This window comes from Eucalyptus grandis, chromosome 3 (assembly GCF_016545825.1).
Source record: "Eucalyptus grandis isolate ANBG69807.140 chromosome 3, ASM1654582v1, whole genome shotgun sequence".
Taxonomy (NCBI): domain Eukaryota; kingdom Viridiplantae; phylum Streptophyta; class Magnoliopsida; order Myrtales; family Myrtaceae; genus Eucalyptus; species Eucalyptus grandis.
The window spans coordinates 42,779,778-42,799,891 of record NC_052614.1 but is presented as its reverse complement, the minus strand read 5'-3'; the positions used below and the strand labels follow the sequence as shown (position 1 = coordinate 42,799,891).

The following is a 20,114-nucleotide window of genomic DNA, read 5'->3' as shown; positions in this document are numbered from 1 at the left end:
CCTGTGGTTGAAGAAAATGTCCCTGATTTCACCTAAATATTGTAACGCACTTCAAATGGTCCTAAGGTTGGTTGCACCCATTAGTGGTAATTTGATTTCATAGGCGTAATATGTTTGTAGCGGCAACTCGATTGCACTTATAATTAGTAATCTGCAGTGATGGATGGTAATTTGACCACAGAATTTGTAATAAGAAAATGTTAACAGTTAGTAATTAATTAATGAAACAGTAAAATATATCAAATTATCGTAAGCGACGCCACTTATACTTAGTAATCGTCCTGAACAATATATATTTTGGAGAAAACTATGGGAGCAAAACTCATTCTTTTGGTCAACAAGCAGAACTCAATCATTGGAATTGAGAAGTATCAGATGACAATCGGAATCCAAACTTCAAAGTCTCCCACAAAGACATGACCAAATTATTGCAGCACTCTGTGCAGCAGAAAGTTAGTACCCGCCAAATGTGCACCTATGATACCACCCTGCTGTCCCAGCCAGTTTGCTATGAAATGAAGCATGCAAGTTTGTGCCAATGAAATGGGCGTAATCATCGGAATGCTTTTAACTCAATGAGGCTTTGAAATGCATTGCGAGGTTGGACTAGGCTACAATCAACGTTTAGGATTTTCTTTCCCTTGCAAGAGATAAGACAGATAATCCCAGCCGGCGTTACCTGTATTTCAATGCATCCATCACCTACTGTGCAACATATTTGACTCATGAAAAAGAAGGCAGATGAACAAGGTTATGCCTGGACGGAAGTCACCATTACAAACAGAAAGACTTACGTTTTTTTCACAACTTGGCATTCTTAATAGTAGGATCCTTCAAATGCAAGGTTATAGAAGCAGTGATGAAAGGCTTCTCAACAGTCATGAAATCAATATAATGACCTTCACAAACTTGCAGGAACAAAACTCCAACGTAAATTGAGTGCTTTTCCGAAACAAAAACAAACCTAAAAGCAAGGGTTCTTTTGCTTTTGGTCAAGGAAAAAACTGTACACCCCACATATGCTTGTCTATTTGTTGCAGCCAGTAACAGCAGCATACAAAACAAATTCACCATCAAAGCATCGGAGGGAAAATACGTGAGTAAGGAGATATAACAGCTTCCTGTACATACTTTTTAGAATTGTTTGGATCGGGAACCCACTGCATCTCACTTATGTTGGGAGTCTCGACATAAGTCATGGTGAATTCGCCAGCCTTCTCGATGCTCCCTCTCTTCCCTGCTCTCAACAGAAGATGGTTCCTGTTGTAAGAGAAAATCCCATTGGTCAAACGGATAATATCCCCGGGCTTGAACAGGTCGCACTCCTCACCCCAGAACTGAAAATGCACGGTCGCAGTCTCATCTGCCACAAGTGCCAAGCATGTCTTGCTCTGTCCTTCTGTGGCAACCCTGCCTTTGTCCAATAGAATGAATTGTGTGGTTATGTTGTTCTGTGCTGCAGGTGATATGTCTTTGATAGAGAGCATACTAGTGTAACCTTAAAAAGAGAAGATACACAGTCACTGAAACTATATGACCAAGAAGTTAAAAGAAAACTACAATACGAAGGCAACCTTATAATACTCACTTTGGAATGAACTTGTCATAAGCACAAACTAGGGAGTTCTATGCAATAAAGATGAGTTTTAGTTCTGGAAGAACAGAACAACAAACTATTTCAAACGACCAGAAACGTGGTCGGCCGTGCCTCCGAAACACCGCCTGGCCCCGATCTGAACAGAGGAGCGGACGGCAGCATTTCCGACCTGAACAGAGGTGCGGCGGACGCCAGGCCCCGATCTGAACAGAGAAGCGGACGCCCCGATCTGAACAGAGGTGAGGTGTCAGGGCCCGACCCGACCGGAGGTGTGGTCGACGACGACTCCGAATCACCAACAGGCCCGGATCTAACCAGAAGACCAGTCGGGTACACGTCTCAAGCTCCACCAAGCCTCGGTCCGACCAGAGGGGCTGTCGGCTGCAGCTCCGGAACCCAGCTGCGAGCTTCCCCGACACGCGGAGCTGTAGCTTGCATCTGCCGCGACTCCTCGGCAGGATTATAGATGGGTTTGCCAAATCAATGGAGGCTAACTCAGCAGAACAAGCAAAGGCAGCAGCCTTGTTTTTTTTTTTTTTTTAAGGCAGCAGCCTTGATTGAAACCTAGATTTTATTTCCTTAAACCTTGCCCTGAACAAAACAAGAAGAGAGATGCAAGTACACCCTGACTGCAGTAGGCTCGTGGAAAGTGTTCTCACTTTGGTTGGCAATAATTATAAGTTTTAAAATTTATAATACATTTTTCATAATTTATTCAATTGATTGAGTGCTAAAGTTTCCACACAATGTTCATTTGAGTATTATAATTATCACTTCAATACCATTATTGTGTGACATGGTGCTCGTGATGAATGTTTTTCAAAAGTTATATCACTCCCACAATAAATTGAAAAGTTAAGAAAATCAAGTGAAATTCTTTTAAAGTCATGAACTCGATTGAAAAGTTAGAATATTCATGTAAATACCGTACGGAAATTATGACACTTAAAATGTCTTTTATTTTCATAAATAAATCAAAGTAATTTGGACCATGGAATTCTAGGACCTTTCCGCCTCAAAGCATTTCAAGCACCTCGAACTGTCGATTTCGCATAGGACCATAATACATGTGTAACTCGATTATGGTTAGAAGTTGTATGCACATTAGTTCCACAATCCAGTGAAATTATTTTAAAGTCATGATACTTAAGTGATCAATGGTTAGAGCGCTTATTTAAATACCGTATGAAATTAATATGATACTTATAATACTCTTATTTCCATGATTAGATCGAATTTGTTTGGACCATGAAATTCCAGGACCTCTCCGTCTTAAAGCATTTCAAGCCGTCCCAACTGTCGATTTTGTTGGTTTCAAGCCGTCCCAGATCGAGTAACTCGATCTGGGTCAGAAGTTGTATAAAGTTTAATTCCACAAATAGCAGTTTCAGTATCCATTAATACACCTCATCTTGCAGGAGACCAATGCGGAGAAGAATCCTGAATACCGTTGGCTTGTTGTAAAATTTCGAGAATGGCAAACTGGAAATGAAAGAGTTGAGAATGGCCGAGGCGTATAATGGCCATCCTCAAAAGTAAAATTCCACCGTTCACAAAGTACAGAAGGTGTGTCGCGGCTATCTTTGGGAATTGACAGACCTTGTTAATAGTGTACCCCACACCATTTAGGTAAAGAAGGAATAGCATGAAATGCATAACCATCGCAGAGCAAAAGAAACAAGTATTTCGTGTGTGAAAATTTTCAGGTGCATAGATTTGGGCATATCAAATAACGAACAAAGCGGTTGGTATTTGTAGAAGAAAGACGGGAGTATATAGGCATCAGCTGGTTTGACTAAGAATAAATGTCACCACGGCTTGGGAAATAACTAAGCAATGGCTAGCACATCAAATTAGCATAGGCCAGTAGAAGGTCAGCAGTGGTCGAAGGTCACATCTATGGGTATTAGATTTAGTGCAAATAGACATTTTGAAATACACTTCACATAACAATCTCCCACATACTTCAAAAGTTATCCTGAAGAAGAGAAAGAACAAATGCTGGTTTCATAGTGGAGTGCAATACAATCTGGTGTCTTTTGGTCTATGAACCAGACTTAGAAATAATGCGACATACCTTACAGAACCAATGATGAAGGTTATGCCTTCTATGAACCAAGGTTGGAGGTTAGAGTCCTTACTCATCACTCTACACCCTCACAATATTTGCCGTCCAACTTGAGTATGTGCTAATAGGCCGTTCGCACAGCTGGTTACTCATGAGTACTATAATGATTCAGCAATAAATCCCTTAAAAGTGAACCCATTCCACACTCATATAGGTGTTCCGTCAAGTGCACAATTCAATAAATACACTACCATAACATTTTGGAATTCATTAAGAACTTAACCCATTCTCACTTAATATGCAATTTAGCACCAATCACATACATCATAGGAAGGAAGGACTTTGAAACATTTTTGGTGCTATAAGATCAACAAAAAGGCTCGTTATAAGCCATATGAACCTCCTTCAAGGGATCTCCACTACATTACCCATATATTAGTTGGGTTACCGCCATCATAGATATCTCAAATTGGCATGAATCTCATTCCTCTCGATATTTCAATTATTTGTTTTCTTCTAGAAATTTGTCAGAAAATTGGCCAAATCTCCTTTCGACTTCAACCGATCGAATCAATCTAAATCCATGCTAAAGCAACTGCTTCAAGAAATAATGTTTCAATGGAATGTGTCTTCTCTTGTCATTGTGTGCTTTATCTTTAGGGCGCGCATGACAAAATTTCTGTTTTGAAATTGATTTACGGCCAGAAATTGATTTCTCGATTTCTATTCCCGGACAAGTTTCGAGCAAAGAAACTCGTTTGATAATGACTTAAAATTTCTATTTCTGAAATAAAAATCCGTTTGATAACAGAATAAAATTTCAATTTCTAGGAATAGAAATTGATTAGATGACAATATAGGAAATCCTCAAATACAAAATAATAGTCGAAATAATACTAATACATTACAAAAGTTGAAAATACAATTTCATGGAATTTCCTATTACATGTGTTTACGTTTCGTATAACGTAATATTTTCTTTCGAAAAATAAACAACGTGGCAAAAAAAAAAAAAATCAATTGAAATTCAATTGTAATGAATATGTCGTTATGTTTTTGCCGAAATTGATTTCACATTAATCAAATAAGTCTAATGATAGCCATGATTATAATAGTCTAATCTCCTAAAAAAGTCCTAACTTCAAGTCTAATTCCAATTTCTTTCCAAATTTTGTTAAAAAAATCCTCACCATGTTCAAAAATTGACACCAATTTTTTCAAAATTATCGACACTAGGATTATTTAAAAATTTATTATCAAAATCTGTATTTTCATCAACACTCTTACAAGAACAACAGATTTCTTATTAGATTTCTTTTCCTTATAAAAGAAAAATCGGATGAAACCCTAATGATTTGACCCATTTTTACCGTCTCAATATGAAGTTTATGATTAAAAAAATAGCTAGCTAGATAGAGCCGTTGTCTGGCATACTACGGAAGAGTAGGTGAAGAAAGACTCGTTAGATATGAATGTGGCAAGTTGACTATTACCATGCGTGAAATCTCTTGCGTGCAACAAATGAAGCCTTGTTCATTAAAGTCCCACCATTTGGCCCAATGGTTAAGATTTTCAATCAATATTGATTGAAATGATTATATTAAAAAATTATTAAAATATTTTGGACTAAATTAACTATTTCTATTTCTATTTCAATATTAGTGATATAAAATATTTTGGACTAAATTGAAAATTTGAAAAAAAAATTTCTATTTCTGTTTCGCTAAACCGAGAAGCTAAAAATTTCAGTTTGATTTCTTCGATTTCTCTATTTTGAAATAGAAATCTGTTTGAAATAGAGAAATCAGATTGCGTTCTAAACGGATTGTTTTTCCAAACCTGTTAGGGGAACAGAGAAACGAAGAAATCGAGAAACAGAAATTTTATCATGCGCACTCTTAGCAACGGCTATTGTAGTTTGGCAATTAGAGCGCATGGACACATACGTTGTTGGTTTCATGCACAACAAAATTTCTGCTAGGAAATCCCTCAACCACTTGTTCTCACTACTTCCCCACTTGAGCTCTAAATTCCGAGTCAAGAGTGGATTTTGAAAGATTAGATTGTTCAGCTGATTTCCAAGACACTACACCACCACCAAGGGTGAATCATAACCGCTAATAGCTTCGTCTCATTTGAACTTGAGAGCGAAATAGCATCACCGTATCCTTCTAACTTAACACAAAGCCCCTTATTATACCAAGTACGATAACTATATCATGAATGTGTGAAAACTGGCTTGTGACTCATTCCCAATTATATACCAAGTATGATAACTATATGATTTTGGAGGAATGAATACATGCTATATGTTCCCCGCTCTATAGGATGCGTCATGACATAGTTTTCACATGCCTCCAATCACAATCGTAACTATAATTTTATCTTGATAAATGAGGAATCCCTAATTATATGGCTAAAGCCCATATCACATGCAAACATGCATTATGTCACAACGAGTCATATAATATACATTTACATTAGATCAAACATACGTATATATATATATATATATATATCTAATTTCATATATACATAAATATTTAATTAAATATATATGTTCATTTTACGTTGTAAAACAAACAAGCCCAATCATGCACTTTTCTAAGTTCATACACTATCTTCAATTTGGCAACAAATATTCGGCTTTGTTCTCGTAACAGATATGTCCAATTTAAGCAAGGTTGGTCTCATTGAAAAGATAAGATGACATATTAAACAAACCAATTCATTCCCAACTTGATGTAAGGTCAGAAATTAGTTAATATTAATCATGAACAGTACAACGCGGTACTGTCCCCTCATGCACCGCCAGCAAAGATTTATATCTCGTTAACTGTAACTCCAAATTGAGAACCATAACTTACTACAGAACGCTAATAAAAACTAGATGAAATATCACAAAAATTGAAACAAGCCTACAGAGATGCCTGTAAATACGATTTTGCCCCTGGTAAGTAAATACCTCAATTGCTTGACATTTCCACTTCAATTAGGTGGGGTAGTAGAGATTGAGAGAGCCATGAAATTTCACTTGCTAATCTAGCATGCCACATATCAACTGAGTAAATCAAGTGATAATGTTTCTGTAGTTCATTTGTGTACCTCCTTTAGTGCTGGTTTTCCTGCGCCAAATCAACTATGGAAGTCATTTCCTTTGACTTCATTGCGTGTGGCTTCTTGCTGATGGCGTTTTCAAGATGATGTGTTAGCTTCGAAGATGTTGGTGTCTTTTGATTACCAAACACTCAATTTTGAAGATATGCAGTAAAGCCTTTGTGTACGGGATGGTCGGGACGATAGGCACAGCAGTAGCAACAGAGGACGATGGCACCCCAGCATGAGTATTGGATCAACAGCTCCAGTAGGAAGGGGGACATCAGTTCCAGCAGCAACATCTAAAGAGAGCGAATTTTATCCTTGAGATTGTTTTGAAATTTCAAAGAAGGCAAATTGGAAATGTGGAAATTGAAAATGTCTGAGGGGTGCAAGCACCATCCTCAAAGATAAGTTGTGCCCTTTGCAAAGTGTGTTGTGTCTCTCTTTCAGAATTCAACAGACCTTCTATATAATGTGCACCTCACTATTCAGATGGCATACAATCAACATGAATTGCGAAACATTTAGGGAGCAAAAGCAAAGGTATTCACGCGAGCAAATGTTTGGGCGCATAAATTTGGGCAAATCGAAGAAATAAGTGGTTGGTATTTATAGAGGAAAGAAGTTGTACATGGGCAACGGCAAGTTCGACTAAGGATAAATACTGCAACGGCTAGTGAAGTAACTCAAGCAACGACTAGCTCATTCAATAAGCAACCACCAGTAGAAAGTCAACAATGGTCAAAAGTCACTTGTATGTACATTTGATTTTATTGTATATAGACTTTTTGAAATGCATATGCAACATGACTACAGTTGAGTTATAAGAAAAATGGAGAAACATTATGTCATTATACTAGAGAATTTCTTCGACAAAAGGAGCAAATGATCATGCCACAAAAAGGGAAATTTTCCATCGGCAATAAGATGGTTTATACATCAAGAGTCCAGCAATGTTCTTCAAGTCTTGGATGAATTGAAAATGGAAGAAGCATTAGATGGAACAGATGGAGTCCAGGAGGATTTATCCTTCAAATTGTCGCAATTTAGCCATAAACCCCAAATAGAAACAGCTTGAGTATATGACATAAGCTTTATTCCATCATATAACCCTTCTAAGACCAAGTATTCGATTTGAAATCCCAGAGGAAAATAGCTTTGTTTGATTTGGTTAATCCTAAAACCAGATATAGCTTTGAAACTTGCTGAAAGTAGACGGAACTTAAAAAGAATGTACATCACCATTCAGAAACATCACGAGGTCCTTAGCAAAAAGCATAAGTGCCCAAAGTGAATTTCACAGCAATAGACTGAAACTTCAAACTCCCTCCAGTAGCAGTTACTCTAACAACTTTGATAGGAACCCAATAGCAATCACCGACAAAAAAGGCGAGAGAAGGTCATCTTGTCAAAGACTTCTTTTTTCTATAATCCAAGAGTACACGTGTGAAGGCTTGGCTATCGGAAAGCCTATGAAACATCTTGTAGGCCTATAAGGGGTAAGGTTAAGGTTTTTCGTTTATGTAGATGGAATAGTTTTGACGCAATTGGTGGGATTTGAATGGATGATCTCTAGTTGTTGAGCTAGAAATCCTTTAATGCCACAAACAATTGCGGTATGATAGCTTTTCTTTTTCCAGAAAAATTATTGGCTAACTCACTATTTACACTGACTGAGAATACACACATTTTTCTTTTGAAGCTATGAATTGAGGGGGAGCTTTAATGGCATGAAAATTATTAAGAATAAGCTACCGATTATTGAAGGCATTTGTACCTGACATGAAAGGACAACTAATAACCGCATGCACGAGACATTGTTGTGGTTCATTTTCACATAACTATAGAGTTCCAGATAATCAATTCATTACATCGACTATTGCCGGTCCAAACACGATATTTGAGAGCATTGCTCGCTTAAGCTTGAAGTTAGTGGTGAATCCTGGAAAAATGATTTTTTGGAAATAGTCCTCCCGATCTATATATCTTAGATCAAAGCGGAAGACACTTTCCAAGTCCACTCAATTCTCTATGACTGTGCCTTTTAAAGCTTTCATATTCGTATCATGGAACCCGGGTTGGTTTAGAAAAGGAAAGAGAAAACAAAAATGAGATTTCGGTGACGACTAAAATTTTCATTTTGTATAGTCACTACTTTATTTATTTGCCATGATTTTATGTGAATTTATCAATGAGTTGATCACAAAACTAAGGCTTACATGCCCTTGAACTATGGGTAACGTGCCGCTCGCATTGTGTTGTGGATATTCCTTTTTAGGTCGGTTTGCAAGCTGTGGAAACCATTTTGCTTGTCGCAACCTAAATTTCGGGTGCACCACCTAAGTTTAGGCTAATGGACTACTAAGTCTTTAAACTTAACTTGGGCTCTTCCAAGCCCATACCAATTCGCGACTTAAGGTTCAAATATTTAACATGCAAATGATTAATATCTAGGAGTCACCACTAATCGGTTTACGGTAGGTCGATTAGATACCTAAGTAAAATAATGGGAGAATTATTTTACTTCTACGAACCAGAGACTAAGGGTACGGGAACTTAGTTACACTAGATTTCTCTAATGTCCTTTCGGTACCATTTCTTTTTAATTTTCAAAAAGATTTTTGCAAGCAGCTTGGATTTATTTTAACTTAAATTACTATCACGCAATGGGGGTGATTGTTCAATCATTATTAAACATTGAATAAAATAAATTGCACCAAATGAATTCAACACATTGAAGCAAGTAATTATTTTTTGGATTTTTCTTTTAATTAGAACCTTATCATAAAACATGCATTTAACTACATGACCTAACTTTACTAACAAACTATTTCTAATTAAATGAACCTAACATGCAAACTAATTGACATGCACCTAATATTTTTGTGTTTTTTTAATTAAAATTCGGAATTAATAAAAACCCTAATTAAACTATCTAAAATGAATAATTTTCTAACTTATTTTAGGGGTTAATTTGACTTAAACTCTATCCTATCTTAGAAAACTATTTTTTTAGAAAAATGAGATTATCTAAATATGCAGACATTATCTAAAATGAATCCTAATCTATTCCAAAAATTATCTTAAAATGCAATCCTAAAAATGCAATTGTAATTTACGAAATTCCGATGCAAGGTTTGATTTTTTATTTTTATTTTATTTTTATGTTTTTTAGTGTTTTTCCAAGACTATAAATGATTAAAATAATAAAAAAAATAACCTCACAAAAGGTTAAATTAACAATTACTCTAAACCTAAATATCACGATAGAGAGTTCAAAATAATTAAAAATCTGATCCGAAGTCTTACGGATCAAATTAATAATTATAATGATTTAACAATTAAAATACTATCAAAATGCCCAAAAATTAACATAATTAAAAAAATGGATCCGACGTCTTACGGATTAAATTAATAATTATAATGATTTTGGGCAAAACTCACAATGCCTACAATATTCATAAAACGGAAATCAACTTCCAATGTTCTAATTTATACAATAATAACGGAACTTAAAAATAAATAAACTAAAATAGCATAAAATAAATAAAAAAACACCTAAGGAGGCTTGGAAAGAGGAAGCAACGGCGCCGATCAACGAGGGGCGGAGCACGGCGGAGGGCGGCGGGGCCGCTGGTGGCGCGACTCTCGGAGCTCCGGCGAAGGCTGGGCGGTAGCGACGAGCACGGGAGGCACAAAGCTTTCGGCATACGGGCGGTTGCGTGGTGTGCGTCGCTAAGTGGGGTTGGTCGCCGGCGTTCGGAGCTCGGAGAGGGACAAGGCGGTGGACCAAAGAACGGCGGGAGTGGAACAAAGAACGGGCGGGGCGGAGCGGCTTAGGTTGCAACGTCGGGTCGCTCGACAGAGCGAGGCGTCGCTCGGGCGGCGGTGGCTCGGCAGCGCAGCGGGTGTCATGCAAGGCTTCGGCTGCCAGACGGAGTTGGCGTGGCGAGTAGGCAAGGCGTACGACGGACACAGCGACGAGCGAACGGGAAGATGCGTCGGCGGGGCGCGGCGATGGCCGGCGGAGCGACCGCTGCTGACGTCGCGGAGAGTCGAGCGGCGGTGACCAGCGAGGCGGGGCGCGAGGTGCGGGAGTTGCGGGCAGCGCAGCTCGCCGGTGAGGCGGAGGCGCGAGCAAGTGGGCAGCCGGCGGTTCGGGCAGCGAACGGCCGGGTCGCAGCCAAGGGGGGAGAGCGGAGCAGGCAGGCGGCGGATCCGCTGGAGAAGAAGAAGACTGTTCTTCTTTTCCTTTTTTTTTTTCTTTCTCTCTCCTCCTCTCTCTCTCTCCGTCACTCTCACCCGTCTCTAGGAGTGTGCAAAATACCCGGAACCGTCCAGGACCGCCCGAACTGGGACCGGAACCGCCCGGAATCGGCGGTTCTTGAGGAAACCAGTCCGGTTCCTTGTTCCAATTTTTGGAACCGGTGGGTACCGTTCTAGTTCCCCGGTTACATGGGCGGATCCGCCCACCCCGACCGGACCGGAACCTTTTTAATATTTAAAAAAAAAAAAAAAAAAATTACTAAAAGAAACCCTAGATTAGATCCGATCTCCTCACTCCCTTCGTCTTCGGTTCTCTCTCTCTTTTGTTCTCTTCCTCGGTTCCTCCTAATCCTATCGCCATTTTGATTCCTCCCGAGCGTCAACGCGCCGCCGTTGCTATTCGCCCCCTCGCGTCGGCCGCCACTCGCCACGGCCGCGGAAAATTGTTTCGCGACCAACTATGTTGAAAACCCGACCATAGACCTCCTCCCCTCCTTCCCAACTCATAGACCGACCGTTCTATGTTGAAAACCAAAATTGTTTCGCGTCAAGATCGGTTCCATGGATCCACCCGGGAACCGGACCGGACCGATGGTCCGGTTCTCGGGTGGATCCATGCAACAAATGGGTGGATCCCGGTTCCAATTTTTCGGAACCGGTCCTTAGCGGGCGGTTCCCGATTCTAGGTCGGGAACCGCCCGCCCGGACCATGCACACCCCTACCTGTCTCTCTCTCTCACGTCTCTCTGTACCCTCTCTGCAGAAGCCAAAGCCTCTGTTGACTTTTCTTCTCTGCTTCTCTTTTTAACTTTTTCTTTCTTTTTTTTTTCTTCGAACTAGAGAAGCCCCCCACCCCCCGAACAAACCCTTACGAACAGTTTTTATAGGCAAAAGAACGTGATCTTCGGGGGATATTTCGTAGCTTTTTTAAAAAAATATACACATAGATTATCTATGACCTCCCGATCACAAATTTTTTTATTTTCCTCATCCTTGAATATTTTCTACTGATTTTATCGCCTCAAGATAAAATTGCAACCCGATTTTCTTAAATTCCAAAAATCCACTGTAATATCATTTCAAATCTCCATTTAGGTATAAAACGGGCTCGGGCCAATTTGCTCGCTTTGTGGGCTTAGTCCGACCCGCCAAGCTAGAGCTCGAAACGTTAATTCGAACCCATCCACCACCGGTCCCATAAATAAAATGCAAAGCATGCAAATTAAAAATAAATGCACATAAATTTATATGCTATGCAATTAATATTTTTTTCAGGAATAAAATTATCCATAATTTTCTATGCAATAAATAAATGACCGGATCGCCAAAATTTAGGTGTTAACATTGCTCCTACAAAATGTGACAAAAAATGTTAACAAACTCATTTATATCGATAGGTATATGGTGCGAACATAAGATCTTTCACTGTGACTATGCCTTTGACTTTTTAAGCCGCGTCGCATTACAAAGATAAAATTACTATTATTATTATTTTCTTTTTGGCCGACAAATGGTCATAATCCACATGTGATCCAACGACAGCGTGAAATATGGTGAGAGAAACAAACTTTGTAGATAAAAGCAACATCTTCACGTCTGTGAAGGTTTTTGCGTCAAACACTAGGCGGACCTTTAAATGTTGCAAAAAGTGTATGTACGTACAATGTCTCGGCAATGCTATTTAGTCATAAAGCTTGACATTTGTCTACATAATTTTTTTTTTTAATCATGGATAGAACTAGTTAATAAACAAGGGCTGACCTAATGAGTAATACGATTTTATGACCGATAGATGACTACGTCATAAAGTCACTTTGATCGAATAATTATTTGACTGAAACATAAATCGATCATTTGAGAACTGCAGTCCGACAACGTTTCCTCAAGGAAAAGAGTAGTCAGACAATAGCACGGTGCAGTTGTGCACCTACTTTTTGCTATTTAAAATCCCACCAACCTTCTGACCAAAAGAAAAAAAAATCCCATCAACCCTAACACTGGTCCACATAATAGATACCGAACTAACAGCTAATGCAATTGATTGAAAAGCCAACTACCTCATTGAATAAATGGGGACGATTTTGGTCCTAGGTAGGACCTTAAAAGGCCTTGACAGCCCGGAAAGACGGGTCCTAGGTTACCGGAGGGATAACCTCCCTCAGGTGGGAGTCCCGGACGCACCTGGGTAAAGCTCGGGAGAGGGCTCGAAAAATAAGCTCTCCCCACTGCTGGACCGGCCACAATCCCTTCACGGGGAACTGCAAGCACACCTGATTCCCGTGACGCCTTCCCCCTTGAAACACAGGAGCATGGTATAGGAATATGATGGTGCTCGTTCGAAAGAACGAGATGGCCGGCCGGCAGGAACAAACTAATTGATAATGACATTAATAATATGGAGTTCCATCATCTTAATTGCATTGGTCATTTACCCGAAAGGAGGAAAAACCATCATCAATGCCAAAGCCTAAAAAACTAAGCATGAGTTACCCTATTCCTACAAAATGTTGAAAATGAGGAAGATTGCGTTGAAGGGACAAGGACTTTTAAAATCATTATAGATGTCAATATGTGCAAATGCATTTCTCTACCTTTTTATTGGTCAAGAAACATAAAAGGGCACCAATGGAATGCAATCCCCAGTTGTGCAAGATGAAATTAAAGAAAGTTGGGTCAAGGGAGATAGCTGAACTGAAAAATTCCAGATTGAAAAGCTCTAAAGGTATTTGCTAATTAATTGGCGCCAATTACTTCTTTTAACAATAAAAATGTAATACCTCTAGTCTCAAATAAGATGAAAGATGGCTTGTGATGTTATTGCCACTTCAAATGGTTTCCATCTCTCTGACTAAAAAAACAAAAAAACAAAAAAATGGTTTCTATCTCCACTGGTCACATTCGGATACTTCTTTTGATGGGCCACGTTATTTTGTCAGACAGTATTAGGATACAACGTTTTTTCAGCATATATTTGATTCGATCTATTCGATGCGGGGTTCTAGGAAGGATTGAATAGCAGCTGTGCATAAATGTTTTGACAGCGACATTACATGTGGTGTTCAGTTGGGTCCATATAATAAGATATCAAACTAACAATCACTACAATCGCTTGAAATAGCCAACTACTCACTGATCAAAATGAGGGAGACATTGGCCAAAAAAAAAAAGAGAGGAAGAAACACAACAAAGGAGGGGGCTGGTTCTTTTTTGGGATCTCTCTCTCTCTCTCTCTCAAAACGGGCACACAAAGTCCAAAGGGAGAAAAGTGGTCTGAGGCTTCTTCTTCGGGGGCGGTTTGGCCCTTTAACCGGGGAGGGATGTCTTCTCTTTGCAATGGTAATGTTGACGTACCAAAAAGTCATGGATGTAGACTGATCAAAGAGATATTACTATATTAATTTCAACCGGTGAAAAACGACATTGGTAGGCATGATAAAAATGCAGCTATATATGGAGCCTTTGTGCCTCAGTACTTAAGTCGCTCTTCAAGTTCCCCCTAGCTCTTGTTCAAAGACTCTGGTCCATTTTGGTTCAAATTTGGGGATGGATATTGTCCAATTTCTTGAAAGCAAGACCATCTTAGTCACGGGAGCCACTGGCTTTCTCGCAAAGAGTACTCTCTCTCTCTCTCTCTCTTCACGCATGAAGTATACTTAGTCGCCAATTGCCATCAATTGACCATCTTTTTGCTAACTATTATTTATTATGACGGGTTAGTTTTTGTGGAGAAGATCCTTCGGATTCAACCAAATGTCAAGAAAATATACGTTCTTATCAGAGCTATGGACAAACAAGCAGCGATACAGAGGTTGCATGAAGAGGTAGAGAATCAAACTCTAAATTATCCTTGGATGGTTAGATCCACTTTTTGTTCTAAATTGACTAGAAAGAAAAGGCACACATAGATGTGTGTTGAAAAAATAAAATAAAAAATAATTATTAAGGCTCCATTTGTTTCTCGAAAAATGAATGATTTGGAAAATATTTTCCTACAATTGATTGCTTGTGTCGCTTATGAGAATGAATAAATGAAATATATTTTCATTTTCTACGAAAATAGAAGACATAAATTGTTATTGAAGATGAAATTTTTTTTTTTCATTGACTAAATTTTTGTTAAGCTATATAAATGATCATTTTTTGGATAGGTATATTCCAAATTATTCGTTCTTTGCTAAATAAATAGAGTCTAAGGGAAGAAAATTAAGAGATTTGTGTCTTTTTAGGAAAAGAACTTGAGTCGTTACAAGAGTAGCCGTATAATGGTCTATCCAATAGATGGTACAATCACTTAGGCGTGTAATTTCGAATTAATTCTACTCTATTTAACATGGAAAATAAAGGCAAAGGAAGAAAAATAATATGAAAACTAAGATAAAAGACAAAATTTCCTTCATAACAACTCTCAATCTTTTCACGTCGCAAACAGCTCATAGAGAAGAAGTTATTCGACATTTTGAGGGAAGAGTGGGCAGAGAATTTCAACTCAATTGTGGAGAAATTGTCTCCGATTCCTGGTGACGTTTCTTGCGAGAATTTGGGAGTACATGATTTTGATTTGAGGTTGGAGATGTGGAGAGAAATAGACATAATTGTTAGTTCGGCCGCGACTACCAAATTCGACGAAAGGTACGTGATTACAATCTTGCCCTCCCCGCCCAATTTAAAATTAGTTCAGAGAATTCGCGGCTTTTCCCTCATCCTATTTTGAGTTTATTGCCATCTTTCTCCCACATATATGACATTGCACTAGCCGTCAATGTAATTGGAGCTAAGCATGTTGCTGAATTTGCTATAAGATGTGTCAACATAAAGATGTTACTTCACATATCAACCGGTTTGTGTTTTTTCGATTGTGGTTGTTCTTGATATTTTGCTATTTAAATTAGCAAATGATAGGTTCCATTTCACCACCCGCTTGTTTAAAAAGTAGTTTGTACTGACGATGTATCTTATAGAACCCTTTATTTTCAGCATATGTATGTGGCAATATGACCGGGATTATACGAGAAAAGACATTTAGTATGGGTGAGACGCTCAACGGGTCAAGGAAGTTGGACATGAATGAAGAGAAACTCTTGGTTGAAGAATTGACGAACGAACTTCGAGAAAAGAATGCTTCGGAGAGAGAAATCACCATTGCTTTAAAGAATTTGGGCTTGCAAAGGTTTGTTTGTTATTAATTGAATTGTAAACAATGGAATCTATGATTAAGTTAGTTGAAAATTACATCTTCAATTGTGGCTCTCAAACCCAGGCATCAAGTTAGACCATTACCTCAAGCTCCGCTTACACTTTTTATCATCTCTAAAGTTGATTGTATCATATGGGAAAATTATAACAAAATTCTGAAACCTATTGCAAAAGTGTCAATTCAGTTTTAATTATTCTTTTTATCAATTGAGTCTTAAGCTTTTTGTATTTGTGCAAATTCAGTCCATCTACCTAATTTTGGTTGGAAATTACTGACATAGACGCCCGTTGTCCTATATGGTGTAGCCAATACTAACATGGACAATTTTTAATAATATTTTAATATTTTAATATTTTCCTTTTCTTTTTCTTTTTTTCTTCCATTCTTCCTTTGGCCAATCGCCGAGAAAGAAAGAGAAAAAGGAAAAACAATTAAAACAATTAAATAAATAAAATTTTTGAAAAATATCATTAAAATTACCTATGTTAGTATTGACTACACCATGTAAGACGGCCAACGTTTATGTCAATGATTTCAGTCAAAATTGACTAGATAGACTAAATTGGCATAAATACAAAAGGTTTGGATTCAATTAGTAAAAAAAATTAGGATTGAATTTATACAATTGTAATAAGTTAAGACTTTTTGGATAATTCTCCTACATCACATTGATACTCTTTTGGTGAAAAGTTGGGTTGTAAGAAATGTTTTTGATTGTACTAGAAGTTCTAGTGATAAACTCTTTACAAAGTACTTTCTCCAAGGATGTGACCATAATATTCAGAACTAAAACATGGGATAGGTAGCTAAAATATGTCTGATCAATCAATTCATCTGTTTATGCACGTACGACTATATAACAATCTTTAGCAGTTCTTATCATTTTCATTATCATTGATGCGCAGGGCAAGGCTGCATGGTTGGCCAAACACATATACTTTAACGAAGGCAATGGGGGAAATGACGGTGCAGCATCATCTCAAACAAAATATACCGCTTGCTATTATTAGACCCACAATCATAACAAGTACTTACCGAGAACCTTTTGCTGGTTGGATTGAGGGTTTCCCTCCCAGGTCATCCTTCACAAAACTCTCTCTCTCTCTCTCTCTCTCTCAAAATGGTGGTCCGAAATTGAACTTCCTAACAAGTATTAGAGAGTAGAATCTTATAAATTACTCACTTTGATCTCTAGTATCACCCGTCACATTATTTTTTGGGAGTAATATCATACGTGGTTCATGAATTGTTATTTGGTGTTGAACACACCTCAGTGTAATGACTTAATTGATTTTTTTTTTTTTTTTTGAGATGATGCTGCACCATCATTTCCCCCATTGCCTTCGTTAAAGTATATGTGTTTGGCCAACCATGTAGCCTTGCCCTGCGCATCAATTATAATGAAAATGATAAGAACTGCTAAAGATTGTTATATAGTCGTACGTGCATAAACAAATGAATTGATTGATCAGAGATATTTTAGCTACCTATCCCATGCATGGACTGCTCAGGTATTACCTTTCTTCGCAAAATGCATGTTGTTACTGAACAAAAAAACCAAGAAATATACCTACATCTATTTTCTTACTAATGAATGCACCATCTTTTCGAGGAAGTTAAACTTTAGAGGAGGCTAAACAATGAATAACTGAAGTTTGCGATCCTTGATTTTAATGAGGGGCATAGAAAAGCCAACTCCATTGGGAGGATAACAGGAGAGTATGAAAAGAAATTTCTCGCATCGGTAAAAGATCGATGTCTCACAGATAGCTATATTCATCAAATGAATAGAGCAAGTTGAACACATGCGTGGGCACATTTTTTATTGGTTAAATGTTGGTTAATGTCATTCAGGTGATCGATTAAAAACTTATGATACCAAAGTGAGCGTCATATCAAAGTATGACATTTGTGATGTCCTTTTCTCAATAAATCATATAGTCTTGAACAAGCGCATCAACAAATGGATGCACCATCTTTTTTAGGAAATCAACTCCATTTTGAGGTTAAGAGGAGAATTTCAAAGAGATTTCTAGAATTTCAAAGATCAACGTCTCATTTAGAGTAATCTCCATCAAAAGAGTAGAGGAAGTTGGTAAGAACGCACGAACGGGCACATCTTTTGCTGCGTAAACTTGGGTTTTATTTGATCAATTATAAAGTAAGACCTTAGTCGTTGACAAGTAACAGCGGTACGTATCTTGTTAATCAAGTATTTTGTTGCTTAACGAGCGAGGCTTTTTCTCATGTACTTTTTATTTCTTTGGAAACATATGATGATGCAGAACGATCGACAGCATTGTCATCAATTATGGTAGAGGAAGACTGAAATTCTTCCTGGGCAATCCTGGTACAATAATCGACACGGTAATAGCCGAGCATTAACCGCCATCAAAATGCCAGGATTATAAGCATCCCAAATGTTGCATTAGCTATAAATAATTGATTATGTACTCCTCCTTTTATGAATTGGTATGTGAAAATTAATCAGAAAATATTGATAGTTATTGATACCAACCACCACTATATTGTGCAAATTGCATGTACATACACACATAGAGTTGTTCATATATAAATATGTTTGACGAATTCAACATCAATATGGAATTTCATCTCGTGCAGATACCAGTAGATATGGTGGTCAATGCTATGATCATGGCCATAGTGGTGCATGCTAATAAGCCTAATTCAAACAAGATTTACCAAGTGGGTTCCTCAAGGAAGCATCCTTTGACCTATTTAGATATTACAGACAACGCATGGAGTTACTTCAAGGATAGCCCTTGGATCGATGAGAATGGGGAGCCGGTCCAAGTTCATAAGCTTGGAATTATGGAAAGCATGGCCAGCTTCCGCAAGCACTTGAGACGTTACATTCTCTTAACGAAGGTCAGTCCCAAGTGGCTTAAAAAGTGAAGATCAAATTGGTCACGGAAAGTTAATGCAATAATTTTAAAACACGTAGAAAATTGAATATTACCCAAATATCTGAAAGTCTTTATCTTATAATAATTTTACATAGTTAAGTCTACATATTTCGATCTTTTATGATATAAGTGGCAAATTAAGGAACATATCCCCAAAATAATCAGCTGATTTGTTTCAAGCAAGAATATCTTTCAATATGTTCTCAAGATTTACAGCTCTTATTATTTTACTTTCATTAAATGGGAAATAGTTGAAACTTTTCAAAACATACATTATGTATTATAACAAATATAAAGTTTGAATAATTTTTTTAATTATCGTGAAAACGTTAATGCATAGATTCTTTGTTGATAAATTGAAAACAGTGGGGCCCTAAGTAGTAAGAGTTACAACAAACAAATCAATCGACATGCGTATTCCAAATATATATTTTAAAAAGGGACAAGCATCTAAAAGTAGCTACTCAATGTTATTTCGATTTCTTATTTTCTATTGTTTTGGATGAAGGTGCTGAAAGTAGCTAGCTCCATGTTTGGCGGGCGTCTCCAAGGCCTGCATGCTGATCTGCACAAAAAGGTCAACGCTGCTGTGCGATTGGCAGAACTCTATGAACCTTATGCATTCTTCAAGGGCATGTAAGCTTCAATGCATTGACCAGTTTGCATGCAGAGTACACTAATCAATCACCTTGTTGCCGTTATAAAAATTTCCAATGAAGTATAAAAATATTAAAACATGCAGTCACCTTTTAGCTTAACCATTTAGAATAAACAGTTATGATCTTATAAAATTTCCGACATCAAGGTAAATGTTTTAAGTCTTTCAAGGTTCATATATACTTTCCCATTTATATATTTTTACACCACAATCTTAACGTAAAAGTCTAATATAAACGTGTGAGGAGTATTGAAATGGTTTAAATATTACCGCACTTCATCTATTAGCTTAAATTTTGAAAACAA

At 37.7% G+C, this 20,114-nt stretch overlaps 2 protein-coding genes across 4 annotated transcripts; one reads left to right on the top strand and one right to left on the bottom strand.

Moving 5' to 3' along the window:
* Window positions 1-865: 865 nt before the first annotated feature.
* Window positions 866-1,838, bottom strand: LOC104457078 (SOSS complex subunit B homolog). Of its 3 annotated transcripts, none has more exons than XM_010072023.3 (2): window positions 1,589-1,838; window positions 866-1,498 (listed from the first exon to the last, which is right to left on the bottom strand). In XM_010072023.3, exons 1-2 carry the CDS (start codon window positions 1,605-1,607, stop codon window positions 1,074-1,076), a joined length of 444 nt encoding a protein of 147 aa, XP_010070325.2. In that variant the 5' UTR covers window positions 1,608-1,838; the 3' UTR covers window positions 866-1,073. The 3 variants fall into 3 exon arrangements, with proteins under 3 accessions (XP_010070325.2, XP_039164191.1, XP_039164190.1); XM_039308257.1 differs by having other exon boundaries at window positions 866-1,488; XM_039308256.1 differs by having other exon boundaries at window positions 866-1,516; window positions 1,566-1,737.
* Window positions 1,839-16,021: 14,183 nt separating this feature from the next.
* Window positions 16,022-19,140, top strand: LOC120291861 (probable fatty acyl-CoA reductase 4). Its single transcript, XM_039309618.1, has 4 exons — window positions 16,022-16,197; window positions 17,130-17,300; window positions 18,510-18,591; window positions 18,847-19,140. Exons 1-4 carry the CDS (start codon window positions 16,022-16,024, stop codon window positions 19,138-19,140), a joined length of 723 nt encoding a protein of 240 aa, XP_039165552.1.
* Window positions 19,141-20,114: the final 974 nt, after the last annotated feature.